General features: G+C 38.7%; 1 protein-coding gene across 1 annotated transcript in view; it reads right to left on the reverse strand.

Moving 5' to 3' along the window:
- The window catches only part of DROSHA (drosha ribonuclease III), a 103,999-nt gene that overhangs the window by 15,987 nt on the left and 73,145 nt on the right, over positions 1 to 14,867 (reverse strand). Inside the window, exons 23-27 of the mRNA XM_081089710.1 lie at positions 13,116 to 13,218; positions 10,732 to 10,802; positions 5,310 to 5,354; positions 3,667 to 3,824; positions 2,427 to 2,532 (exon numbers count right to left, since the gene is read on the reverse strand). Of these exons, the coding sequence (XP_080945836.1) occupies positions 2,427 to 2,532; positions 3,667 to 3,824; positions 5,310 to 5,354; positions 10,732 to 10,802; positions 13,116 to 13,218 (483 nt within the window). The remainder of the gene's footprint in view (positions 1 to 2,426; positions 2,533 to 3,666; positions 3,825 to 5,309; positions 5,355 to 10,731; positions 10,803 to 13,115; positions 13,219 to 14,867) is intronic.

Consider the following 14,867-nt stretch of genomic DNA (forward strand, 5'->3'; position numbering starts at 1 on the left):
AGGATGGAGGTGTGTATGCAGTGACTAAGATGGGAAGCAGTGAACTTACTGATCTACAATATCCCACCTCCACAAAGTCCTAGAGTTCATAAATAACTTGTGTGAATACAGCGGTAAAAGTGTACACTTAAGTCACACATTTTCAACAGCGGTCTCTATATGGCCATAAAATGAATTACTACTTCAAGCCATTTGGTTTGGTTCGGCCATTTCTCAGACCAACCAGATAGTCTGACAGCTACAAAGTCTATTCCCTAATGGAATATACTGAAGGAGCACTTATTGATTCCCTAACACAGAGCAAGATTCTAGACACTAATTTATTTCTGATATATGCTTATATGTTCTTAAGGTTTTAATATTAACTCAAGAGGAAAACAATTTCTTTTCCATCCAAAAGCAGTTAACTCTGGTAATCAAACTGTTCCTTTTAAATTAAATTTAAAATAACAGTACTGCGTATTTCTCATATGATTCAAGGGGTATGGTCGAAGCACAATAAATATTCATCAAGCGAGTGAGTGAAAGGACCGTATTTTGTTGGGCTTAGAAATTCTGCTGAGAAAAATCACATTTAAACATAGCAAATCACCATATTCTCTCTAATTCTAATATTTGTGTCTCATATAAAATATTTCCAGGGTTCATGGTTGCAGAGATAAGATCCAATTCTATTCAAAGCAAAACATGCATAAAATTTGTAGGAATGCAAAGTACAAAAGACTTGTTATCTGCTTCAAGCATAATAAAAAAGAGAGTGTGCACTAACAAACTGCATTAGAGTGCACTACTACTGCAAGCCTCCCTCTTCCAAGGGGGATACTTTCCAAGATCCCCACTGGATGCCTCAAACTGCAAAAATACCAAAACCTACATATACTATGTTTTCCTATACAAAGTTGAATTTATACAGTAGGCATAGTAAGAGACTAACAATAATGACTAATAATAAAATAGAAAAATTATAACAATATACTATAATAAAAATTATATGAATGTGTCCTCTCTTCCTCTCTTCCTCTCTCTCTCTCAAAATATCTTACTGTATTCTACTCACCTACCCACTTAAAGCACTTTATGGCTTCCCTTTGGCATTTCCAAATTGCCAGCTCTGGGGTCATTATTAAGTAAAATAAGCGTAACTTGAACACAAGCCCTGCGACACCATCACAGTCAATCTACTAAGAAACTAACAAACAGGTAGCATACACAGCAGGAATCTGCTAGCATGTCAAACTCACGCCAGCGGGTCGCATATCTGACATGCTTGCAATGATTCACATACCGGGCAAGAGTGGAACGGCACAGGATTTCATCACACTACTCAGAACTGCACACAACTTAAAACTTATAAATAGTTTATTGGAATCTGATCACAGGTAAACAGAAACTGCAAAAGTGAAACCGCAGATAAGGTGGGACTACTGTCTTTTTCTTTTGCCCAATAAAGTATTTGCTTTCTCAATGCCCAATTCTAGAGGGACTATTCCAGAGTTATTTCTTATGCCTGGGAGACTATCATGACTGGCTTCCTGATACGTTTGTTCACCATTCCAGCTATATTATTGATCAGTTTTACAGAGTAAAAGTACACAGCAAATAAAAAAAAAGCTCAATAAAACATTATAAAATGAGACAAAAGTGAGAGGAACAGGAACTGTTTCACTTTGCTCATCAATCAAACCTTGTTTCTGTAAGTCCCTTTCAATTCCACCATGGTCTAGCAAACTGCTGAGTCCCTGTTGCCTCTCTGTCTTCTGATTTGTCATGCTGTGCACTTGTTCTGGCATTCCCAATGTATGGAATGACTTTGTATAGAAATTTCTTCCCACTAACTTCCAAAGGCCAAATATGAGCTAACTTTAAAGGCTCAAACATCACCTTATCAATGAAGCTTTCTTAGAACTCCATACTCAAAAGAAACCTGATCTTTTCCTAAAGAGGACAAGCTAGCAGCTTACCTATGCCTCTTTATAACATTTAAGATGGTTCTCCCTTGTATTTATATAACTTACATTTTATGTATGTGTAAACACATACACACGTTAGACAGATGATTGATAGATAGATAGATAGATAGATAGATAGATAGATAGATAGATGGAATTTGTAGTTATTTGCCTACATTTTTAACTTCTAATAGTTTTTAAACTCTTTATGGGTGGACTAGGTGTCAACTAATATTTGCTCCCTATGAAGCCTAGCTCAATGTCTTTCACAAAGTAATCACTAAATGAAAAAGTATGAAGTAAGTTCTTACCAAATATTGCTTTGTGCACAATTTGCATAAAGAAATGAATAAAAACATATGTATGCATGCTAAAGCCACCAAGAACTAAGTCATCAATTACATAATTAGATATTTGGCTCTTCTAACCTTCTGTTAAAGCAATCTTATTGGAGGGAATGACTTAATACAAACTCACAGTTAAGTGTCCTTCATGATGATCTGGGAAATGAATGAATAAGTACTCTGTGGCTACCAGCTGCATTATGGAGTCGCCTAGGAATTCCATCCTCTGGTTGTGGCCTCTGAATAAAGAAACATCAATGTAAAGGGGTCAATTAGTATTTACGGATTTCAAAACAACCAGAATTTTTTTAAAACGACAATATTTTAAAAGCCAATGTATTTGTTTATCTTGCTTTAAAGCACAAAACTAAATACAATTTCCTAAGACCTGAAATTGAGAAGAGATCTAAGTCTATATAGGTTGAGTTTCAAAAAAGAGTAAAGTGAGTACTACCTAAAGACTGAACAACTGCTCACATAAAGAATGGTATATAGTGCCTGATCAGAGGCTGGGGAGTATCAATTGGAAGATAAAGTAATAGTACAGACAACAATCTTGCACAGACAATTTCTATATAGACAAAACAAAGCAAAAAGGTCCAAGAATTTTCTTTACTAAAATTTATCTCTTTAATTGAAATATGGGGTGGCAAAAGTAGGTTTAGCGTTGTGAGTATGCAAAACAGAGTTTATTGTTATATTATTATTTATTATTTTGTATTTTCCCATATGAACAGCTGGCCTACTTTTGCCCACCCCTGTATATACTCCATTAATCAAATCTGGAATCTAGTTTAAGAATGCTAAAAAACTATGACAAGATTCTTTAATCTTTACAGTTTAAAGAGCGTTGCGAATATTTGATTTGACAAAAAAATTGAATGTAAAACAGCATGCAAAGAAATAACATTTTGGTTATGCTCTTTATTATACTAGCTCATCTTTAAATCACTCATGTAGAGCAAGGATTGGAGGGCCTAATTCAGCCCATAGCCTGTTTCTGTAAATAAAGTTAAACTGAGACCCAGCATGTTCACCCATTTATATTTTTTCTGTGGCTGCTTTTATGCTACTATGGCAGAATCGAATCACCGACACAGAGACCACGTGGCCTCTAAAGCCCCAAATATTTAATATCTGTTCCTTTACAGAAAAAATGTTTACTCCCTTCACACTTCTCTTATACTTAATGGAAAAATCAGATGCATGACATGAAACCAAAAGTAACCGGATTGGAGCATATCCCCTGGTCCACGCCAGTGTCTGGCTAGTATCCATCTCACAATTTCCTAGAAATATGGATGAAGTCCCAATGGTTTGGGACTGTCAGTTTAAATGGTCACAATGGTACGACATGGGTACTTTTAACTCACAGGGTCAGATGGTTAAATCCCACAGTTCTCAACGTGAATGCTCTTGCCAGAAGCCGAACATGAGTAAAAATTACACCAATTGCTTCCTCAAACTCAGTAAGTTTCTGTAGGACTGGAGAAGTCTCAATAAGTTGTCGATCAGTATTTGGCTCTTGCAGCTACAGGGAAAGAGAAATAAGTAAAAATTATGTATAGTTTTTGGTTGCAAGAGTAATTACCAATTCTAGAAGAGTGTTTTGCAAATTCCTCCTCCCCTGGGTGGAAATTTCTGAAAGGCAAATGAACATGGAAGGCTTCTTTCTCATCCTTTAGAATGGCAAACAAACCTAATATTTAAAGAGGGTTCAAATAATATTTTCCAATTTTCTATCAAATTTCAAGGCCAAGTTCTGTACACAGATAGTTCAAAATCCCAAGCATTAAACTAACTCTCCATGGAGGAGGCCCCGCTGAAGAATTGCCAGTAGAGAATATGTGTATCTAGTAAAGCAGAGGTTCTTAAACTTTAGTGTTCAGCAGAACCTTGCAGGGCTTGTTAAATGCCCGTGGTCAGGTCCTACCCACTGAGTTTCTGATTCAGTGGACTGGGGTGAGGACCAAGAACTGGCCTTTCTGATAAGTTCCCTGCTGGTCCGGGTACTGCCCTTTGAGAACCACTGCATTAGAGTAACTTGTCTGCTGTGTGTCTTCTAGGGACCATCCTATTTTGGCAAATGAGCATCACTGAAACTGGATTTGGCTTGCAATGGAGAGCATTATGTCACCAGGCAGGTGCTCAACGTAATAATGAGCTTTTGACAACTGGCAGAGAGCAAATATGAGAAGTGTAATTGAAATGAACATCTCCAACAACTTTGGGCAATTTCATCCTAAGGAAATATTTATAAAGTACTTTGAATTAATGCCATTTATTTCTTTAAAGGCTCTCGTAAGAGTTCAGTCACTAATGATTATTTTTATTATATACACAATATGCATATATGCATATGTAACATGTATATGAGTATATATATGTATACATATGTACACATATATGTATATCTCCAAAGTAAAATGGAAATTAAACAAAGAATAGTAAGAACTTTTAAACCAACTGGGGAAAAGATTTCACAACGTGTGGATCTTTTAAATTCTAAAATCTGAGTAATAAGTTTTCACACTGTACTAAAGTTTTAATTTATAATATGTTTTATGCAATCTGAGTCAAAGCCTTCAATTTCTAAGGTCCGAATTAGGTTACATGTCAGCAACGTTAATTTAATTTTTGTTCTGCTTTGTAATAAGCCCAGACCTGCTTGCATAGTTTCTCTTTAACAGCAGGCATGTAGCTATACTGCAGTCAGCATAAGCTTTGAATATCGCTTTTTGGGGGAAGCAAATCTCAACCACACAAATAGTTATTCCTGCCCTGTAAGGGAAGACACATCCCAGACCCACCCCACCCCAGACCATGAAAATGCAATGTATGGGGTCATTTTACTATCTGTTCTGAAGTTTTCCAGTTCTGACACCCCAGCTTAAAGTCATAATGAAACTGAAGGGAATCTAAGGATAAAAGCAGGACAGGAAAAAAAAAAAGCAAACTAAAGTAACACGAATACCAGGAGCTATAAAGCTCACTGCAGAGCAGAGGCCACACTTACCTGGAGTGGGTGGAGAGGATAATTGAGCCAGACTTCTCGCAGGTCCTGGAAAATGGAGTGATGCCTTTAGTGCTCAAGGGAGCCATTTAACACGCTCTAGAGTACTAAATAAAACGCCGTTATGTGGAATCCTGAACTGTTTCAGATGCTGACTCCACTTATTGAAAATTCAATAGTGCTAGCAACTAATTTTTTCTAAGTGTACTCACCGCTCAAGCTGCCTATAGTGACTCCAATTAGCCTATTAAGCAGGGGAGGCAAAGAGCCACCCCATCCCCAGGAGTGAAAGACACCTTTTAAAACTAAGTTACTGTTTGCCTAACCTAATACCACTGGGTAAAGTGCTACTTTAATCCTATTTTTAGTTTACCATTCCCCAGAAATGTGCATCAGCTGTGCCTTTTGTAACCAAAACTCATTCAAATGTCCCTAATTTTAGGTAGTCGTTCATTATCATATGAGCTGCTTGAAGACAGAATGAAGACATCCCACATCTAGTTCCTAAACTCTGAAGTCGATAAGACCACACTTGTACTGGGTGTCACTACAAATGTTTACGTAAAAAAATGGGAATGAATGAATTTTGTGGAAAAGCCCAGTACATTATTTAAGCCACTGACTTAAATCTAGAGAGAGTTATAATCAGAACTTCCTCAGGATCAAAGTGGTTTTCTTGCCGTTTTAGACCCTAGGGAAGCTCTGGCTGAATCTACTTCCTGGCCTTGATGTTAGGTTTTTGAAATAAATAACGAGAGGGTATTTTTAAGAGGGAAAAATATTTTTCAAAAATTTAAGGATGGGGTGAAGTATAGAAAATTTATTATCACTCGTGACACATGATGACAAGGGGGAAAAAATACCTCATACTTTTGTACAACTTGCATCTTAATAAAATACACTTGGGGTGGGGGTTTTTGCCAGTGTTAAAAAAACAAAACCTTAAACATCAAACTATTCTTTTAAGGCATTTTAAAGGACTTCTCTTAACCAACTTAACAACCAATCTTTCCCTTGAATTCTCAGTGGCATGAATTATACTGAATGCCATTCCCTTCTTACAACTTCCTCCTGTTCTCTCAGTGCTTCTCTTCCTCCGCCCACACCCAAAGGAACATCCACCAGGCCTCAGCCTCCCTGCAGACTTCATCACTACCTCCAGCGAGCTCTCTACTCCCACTTCAGCCACCTCCTCCGTCTGGATGCCTTGTTCATCTCTGCTGCAGCTCTGACCTCTCATCCAAGCTACAAGTGCCTTAATGAGCATCTTTCACCTCACACCCAAATGACCAAATGATCACCTTCCACCTTTCCTTAACCAGGGAGTATGGTGTTAGGGAAGCCTGGAGGCAGGCAGCCTGGGTGCAACCCTGATGCCACGTTGGCCATTGCTTAACCTCTCTGAGCCTCCCTTTCCTCAAGCACAAAACAGCATCTCAGTACCTGCACGAAGTGCTCTCTGATGCCTCATGAGCATTAACTCAAAGCACAACCCAGTGCTGGCAAAGAAAACGCTACTGCCAAGAAGCATTAAACCAAAACACCGAACAGCTATCTCTTCGGACTACCTCCCGTTTCCGAAGCTCAAAATTCTTAGACTTCCTGATTCATCTTCCTCCTTTCTCCTGTGTGTTTTACACTCAAAAACACTGTTTCTATTTGATGGCTGGCGCGGTGTAACAGCATAACACCTCACTCACAACAAGACTATTTCCACTGTGTCCGTCTCCTTTCATCCTCTCTGCACCCGGAGATGAGGTTCTGCTGCACCTGGGTGTCAGGGAAAAGGTCCAGATTGGAATCCCAGTTCTACCCTTCGTCAACTTTTAGGCAAAGCCTCTACCTTCAGTTTGCCCTCGTGGAAAATGTCCATTGACTCTTGGGACATCTATTTGTGTATATTTTTATTGAATAGCTGTTATATATTAGCTTATTAAGATAAGACACAATCCCTGTCCTCAAAGAAGCCTGGTGGAGAAGAATAAAGGTAAATATGTACAATTTAATAAACTCTGATAAGTTCTATAACAGGGATATACACTAAGTGCTAGGAAAATGCTGCCTGAGGGTGTCAAATAAAGCCTCAGAGAAGGTGACTCTTCAGATGTATCCAGAAGAACATGAGGAATCAAGTAGCAGAGGGAGGGAATTAGAGCCAGGGCACCATAAATGCACAAATAAGTCTCCAAGTACACAGGTCCAAAAGGGTCACTCCTAATCGGCAGAGCACAGAGGATTTTAGGACAGTGAAAACAGTCTGTATGACACTATAATGAAGGATACCTGTCATTCTCCATTTGTCAAAACCCACAGAATGTAGAACACCAAGCGTGAACCCTAATGTGAACTATGGATGGAGTTTGCAGGATTGTGTGTGTCAATGTTCCCTGACTGTAACAAATGTACCACTCTGGGGGGGGATCTTGATAAAATGGGGGAGGCTATGTATGTGTGGGGGCAAAGAATATATGGTGAATTTCAGTGCCTTACTCTCAATTTTACTGTGAACATAAAACCACTCTTTAAAAAAATTTAAAATTGAGGGTGGGGGATGGGGGGTTGGAGGGGATCAATGGGGGAGAAGAGGGGCATCTGTAATATTTTCAACAATCTCAAGATAAAATTTTTAAATTAAAATTAAACAAAGGTAATTCCTAGAATGGCACAGAGGGAGTAAAAAGCAAGGAGACTGAAAAAGTAGGTGGGAGTCGAACTATGAACTATTGAGTGCCACGCTGTGTAGTGCAGACTTGGGCAGGCAGTGCAGTAAAAAGAAGACACCACTGCCTGCGGCATGGGCGACGGCCTGGCGTGTGGGGTGACAGGCAGTTCGATGTTCAGGTGAGCAATGAGGACAGACCCCAGAGCAGCACGACGGCCAGGAGTGAACCACCTGAAGAGATATTAGGAACAGAGCTGACAGGAGTCTGAAATGAATGGAGACAGAGAGAAAAAAGCTTCAGGGTAGAAGGAGATCCTAAGGTTTCTGGTTTAGATCATAAAAATAAAGGAGGAGAAGGATGTTTTGGGGCTACGATGATGAGTTCATTCACTGAACCTGTTGAAATGAGGCGTCTATGAAACGTATATAAATCTGCCCAGCGGCAATCTGAAGACAGTTTTTCTAGTTCCTAGAAACTGGGACAGATGTGTAGAGACAAAGGAGGATGGGAGAGCGAGAACCGGAAAGTTCACAGTCATCGCCCCCTATCTTTCTAAGAGGGCCAGTGGGATGATCAAATTCAAAGAATGGCTCTGAATGTATGGGGTAAACTGGGAAGAGTTACACACACCGGAAAACACAAAACCAACAAAAACTGGGCTGAGAGAGTAACCATCAGTTCAGGCTGGAGAGCAAACAGCCCCGCTATTACCGGCTGGAGGACGACACAGAGAAGGCCAGTGCGAGGTTAACCACATTTCCCTCCAGGCCCAGCAGCAGCTGTCCAACGCCAGACCACCCCTCTTTCGGGGCGACTGCTCTCCTGCCAGTGCTGCCCTCTGACCTACTGGGCCTCGTCTCACCCCCTAAATAAAGATTACTGGCGACACTCAACTGCTAAATGTCCTCTTGACAGTACCCAACCCCAAAGTAATCCCTTGCTTCTTCTAAGCCGGCCTCTGACAAGGGCGCCAACCAAGAACGGATCCCTGCTCCCTGACCCGCCTCAGCATCAGGGGGCACCAGCCCAGTGCAGCACGGACGGCCGCTTCCCTCTGTGAGCGCCCGCCCTCCTCGCGTGGAGTCAATATTTCAGATTTGTCGGCGTACAGGTCTGTCCCTGGCTGTCTTGGGCCGATTAGACTTTCACAATACCATTAATCAATCAATCAATCAATCAATCAATCAAATACAAAGGTTCACCATCGTCTCTCACATACTACAACGAATAAATGTAAACCAATATGCAGATGCCAAATGAGTCAGAATGCTCGGGTGTGAGCACCTGAACATGCTGAGGTGGGAAGACCATATACTACTGAGCCCTGGTCTGTGTCATAAAAGGCGCACGAGGAGGCCTTCTGAATCTCAGCCCTACCATTTGTAAGATAATGTTCAGACTCTGCTTTTTCATTTTGTTACTTATTCCTTTCATTTCTTTAACAAATATTTATTACACACTGCACACGCCAGCACTGCACTGGGTACTGGAAAGAGAAGATAAGCTTGCTAAGCAGACGAGGGGGAGAGAAGCCGTTTAAAGGGGGAAAGGAATCTAAACAAAACTGGTGCAATTAAGCACACAAGGTGTAAAGCTGCATTTAATTCAGGAAAACGGGAATGGAGTGGATGGGGAATGCAGATAAGATGGGAGAAAGGGGCAGGGAGTAGGTGGGGGGGGGGAGGAGTTTAAGGAGTGAGGAGGCACACAGGCGTGAGACTGGAGGGAGGAAACAAAATACAGAGGTGGCTGAAATTGCCAACAAAAGAGAAAGGCCAGAACAAGGATATTTTCATATTTGAGAAAAGGACTTCAAATGTATTTGGCCTGCTATGGACATAAATCAGGATGCACACCTGTTTATGGGTGCAGGACAAAACAGGGGACATGGGACATCTGTAGATAATTTTCCCATCAGAAGGAAATTCAAACATATAAAATCATCACATATCTATAAAAACAGATTTTAAAAAAATCATATCCTCAAATAGGAATAGTACCCAGGTCCCATATTTCAAAACTATTGATTTTTTTTTTTTAACTACCCTAAGTAATACAGTAATAACATCTGACAGCCACTTAAGCTGAAGGTTGCACAAAAGCTTAAAACACTGGCTTCCTATGTTCTTTATTGCTCCATGAAGGCCATTTCATTCAATTATAATGACATTTCAATTTGGAATACAGAGCTGCCTCTCCCTTTAAATGTTAAATTGACTTGTTTTGGTACAGAAAGCATCCAGTATGCTCTATTACATGCAGGATTAAAAAGGTAGCTCTAGCAATATTCATAGCTTAATACTTTAGTAACAACAGACACTATTTCAGAATCTATCATTTTTCTTAAACTATAATTTACTTTTTTAAAAAAGTACTTCCATACTCTTTATTCAGAGCCCTATCAGAAACTCCCTATGAACTGACTTTCTTAAATATACATTTATCTAGTCTACATAATTTACATGATAACAAAACATAAACAGAAAAGCCAAAAGGCTAGAGCTTCAACTAAGCCTGCATGGGGTAGGTACTCAACGATGATGAAACACAAAATCATAATTAACTCCAAGACACTTCAAAATAAACACAGAAGACAAACTCCTCATGTAAATGTCCACAGACCCTCTCCCATCTGCAACAGAGTGAATAAGCTATTTTTGGTACTTACTTCTACACCCTCTTTAAAACACAAAGACTAATTGATATAAAATTTTCTGTAATGACATGTAACTGAGAAAAATCAAATGAGTCGGGATAAATACCGGATCATTAAAGAGTAAGCGTCCAAATAGCTGTTTGGCTTCCTCCAGGCTTCCCTCCAAGTAAACAGCTCCTAGATAAAAGGAAGAGAATGCCCATAGGAAGGCGGCATTAATATTCACAGAAAATTACATATCTCTGTAAAAAGCAAAAAGGCAAGCCAGAACCCACTCATAGAAATACCGACGAGATCAGAAGCCTTGCTTAAAAGGAACATTTTTCCGCTTTCGGCTGTGCTTTGCGTTAAAAATGAGAATGAAATACAAAATTCAATTGACTAAAATCTAATATTATACGTAAAAGAGGACAAATACGAACTATCATAAAAGGTACATATAAAAACTTGACTTTACAAAAATGTTATGTTTTATTTCCTGTATTTATAGTTTTTACTTCAGACCACAATAAAACCTGAGTTCAGATCAATGAATGTTTCTGCAAATAAAAACCAGGACAACCTCTATCTTTAATTTAAAATAATTATTTAAAAGTTTTTAAATAATTAAGCACTGTACACACATTTACCATTAATCATTACCAGAAAGTACTATAGTAACATTTTAACTGCGTATCAGATAACTCTGGAGTAGGGTAGCCATATATTCTTGAAATCATATTTTTATATCTGTCATCAGAAAGGCCACTTTTCATGTAAAATACTGAGACACTTAGTCATTAGAGCTTTTGGTGACTAAATACATTAATTATCTATTGATATTTACAGTAATAATAATAATAATAACAATAACAGTAATGATCCTACTGACAGGCCAGACCCTGCCAGATCTCTGATCTCAGGGGGATGACAAGAGCAGGGAAGACGGGCTTGGATCTAAGTGACTCCATTGCCAGGCAAACGGATCTGGACTGAAACCAGCATTTGTGGAGACCTGGGACTGTCTCTATTTATATTTTAACAATGGGTTTCAAATCAGCATCAGACGCACTCTCTCCGTTTTACCCTAACTGGAAGTGGACAGTGTATGAACACCAGATTTGCCGGAATAACAAAGCATGCTTTTAGCCTGCTGAAAAAAAAAAAAATCTCCAGATCATTAAAGAGTAAGATTCCTAATAACTGTCTTGTATAGAGAATAGATTTTTATATGGAAGGGTTTGGGGGTACTTCTGCCCTGGGCACTGCGCAAACCATTTCCACATGCTTATCTACACTTTCATGGGAACCTCAGTAAGAGGGTGTTACCAAAAAAAGGGGGACATGTGTAATAGTTTCAACAAGAATGATAACTATTTTAAAAAGAATTACAGGATTTGGGCTCATAGTAGGTGATTTGGGGTAGGGTGAATGCAACTTTGCTGTGGATTGGATGCATCCAGGAATGGATATTAAGATCCTTATAATAACTCTGTGAGGTAAGTAATACCATCTCCATGTCATAGATGAGGAAACTGGAGCTTAAAAAGATTCAGTAACTTGGTGAAGACACAAAGGTGGGAAATGATGCAAGAAGAACTTGAACCATGTCTGCCTGGTTCTGGAGCCAACTCTAACACTGTCAAAAATATTATGTATACAGGGAACAGTAATTCCACCCGACAAACCCTGAAAATAGGATACATTTGTGCAAAAAAGACATAGCTGTGAGAAGACTGGATAATGATTAAACATTCCCTTGCCACCATCATCAGCACAAAACTATAAGCTTTTATATGCATTTTCAAAGGAAGAGGGCAAAATTGATAAGGCAGTACAAAGGCCTTTGAAAAATAAAACGTATTCAATCATTCATCTAAAAAAAAATCAAGAAGTTGTCAATCTACTGTAATGTTTCATTGTAAAGCATACTTGCAATCACCAGCTAATTAATGCTTCACAACTTTCCTGTAGCAATGACTGACTGTACTTTGGTTACAGTAAAAAGGAAACCGGGGAAGTAGAGTGTCTGCATCAGTCTTGCTTCAAGAGAATAAATAATAGCTGTAGAGACTCAAGCCCTGGGGTTTTAACAAATGCCATGTTTTCAAGATGTTTAAGTCCGAGAAATCTTCTAAATAGTTTAAAATGTGATCGCAAATAATATTAGGGCCTCGCCAGCAACTGAGTTACTGTTTATTTATGGATGTGATTCTGAATCAAATCTGGAAAGCAATCCATCTCCATATTAATTCACTTCAGTTCAACTCAGTGTACACATCTAAGCATGTACATGACAACAGACCATCCCAGGCACCAGGAATGCAGGAAAGAAAGCATGACTTCCCCAGAGGAACCACAAAAACGACAGCACAATGAGGGGGGAGTTTTACTAAGGGCCTCACATGCTTCGGGAAAAAGTCATTCTGTCCCAAGTCCCCACAATGAATTTTATGTGCTCTCCAGACATTTTAGACATTCAAGAAACTAGATTATAAAAAACAAAGTTACCTATTAATGCTTCAAAACAATTAGCCATTGCATGTCGAAGGTCTGATTCTCTGCAAAGGTCGGGTCCATGGGCATAAAGCATAAATCGATCCAGTTCAAGTTTCTATAAAATTCAAAAATGACAAAAAGAAAGAATTTGGCAAAATCAAACTGTAATAACTGAACATTCCTAGGGGTAAAGGTAAAAAATTAATTGGCCCATGTCAGTATAGAAAGAAAGCTGAGTCTACTATTCATCAGGAGTCCTTACCTATGGCTCAGCTCTGACAAACCTTGACTTTTCCCCAAGCAGGCTTCTTTGTATAAACCCTATTCCAAGTTCAGACCAAGCACTAGTTCAAGCTGGAATAATACTTTGCTAAAAGACCATGGGCTCTTGGGTTCACCCAATATGTCCAGGGAGACACAAACCCAACCCAAAGTTAACCTCTTTGATCCCAAGGATATGCGGTACTTATAATGCTGGTAGATTAGATTTTTATGTGGCAAAATAAATGAGGACCCTCAGAAGACTTCAAAATGCCTTACATCTCAAAATCTTTTCTTTTGATTTTGGTAAGGATTTGGCAGTCCCTATATCTTTGTATCTGTGTCCCCTTCATGGGGTCTCTATACTTACGTTTTTGAAGGCTCAGTGAGATCCTCTCAGCAATGGGTTGAATTTATTTTAAGGGCTCTGGGAATATTGTTTGTAATTAATTATGTTTCCCTTTTTACTTGACCTTAGAAAAGTATAAAGCCAAATTTGTGGCCCAATCCTAGAAATTATGTAGGACTTATGAATACATCTGTGTATATTAAACTCTACCTCTGGCTTCATTTTATTCTTATCCATATTTTCTCTTTACTTTGAGTTCAGTACCTACTTATTTCTTATCCTGTTGTATTATAATATACAAATCAATTCAAGCCCTGTTAGAACTAGACAGAGAATATACTTTTTAAATAAAACTCCTGAGATTGAATTAATAGAAATTAATTCTTTCCATAAAAGGAGATGCAGCATTCCATAAGGATGCACTTAATCTGTTTCCATTACCATGTAATTCAATTCAATAAATACTTACTAAACAATAACATGCCATGTAATATGGAACAAGACACAAGTCAATGAACAACCTAGGACAGTATGAGTCTCAGATGAAAGACTCAGATTTTGTATATCTCAGTATACCAGTATATGTAAAAATATCCATATCCACTTATGTTGGAAAAAGAGAGAGACAATAAAAACAAGACACATATGCTACCAGTATTTTGTACTGTTAGGAATTCATAAGTATAAAATAAACTCAAATGAGAGTATTGACTACCACAAATGCAACAGCAGAAAACACCACTTAAAAACATTGATCCCCCAAGTGGAAGAGTTTATACCAAAATATGTAAATTTGATCTGTTTCACTACTTCACTGGGAAAACTCAATTGTTTGCCATCTCTGGAGCACTGCTTGAGAACAGACTGCAAGCCATATTTTATATTATAAACAACTATTTTGGAATCCTATGAATTTTCCAACTTCTCATAATCCCTGCTCTATATCCTTATTTTTTTCATGCAGGCATTAGTGAAACTTCTAAAAAGGAGTAATGTTCAACTTGCATGTGTGAAAATGTTCATCTGTCTGGAGTTCATCTGACTTAAGAGCTTTCACTAAATTCTCAAAGAGGTCAGCAATCCTCCATCAAGTCCCCTCCTCCCAATTCAAGATCCACTGGAACAGACAGGAGAGCAAGACCACCACTGCCTTC

Source organism: Myotis nattereri (assembly GCF_964212035.1).
Source record: "Myotis nattereri genome assembly, chromosome: 4".
NCBI lineage: Eukaryota > Metazoa > Chordata > Mammalia > Chiroptera > Vespertilionidae > Myotis > Myotis nattereri.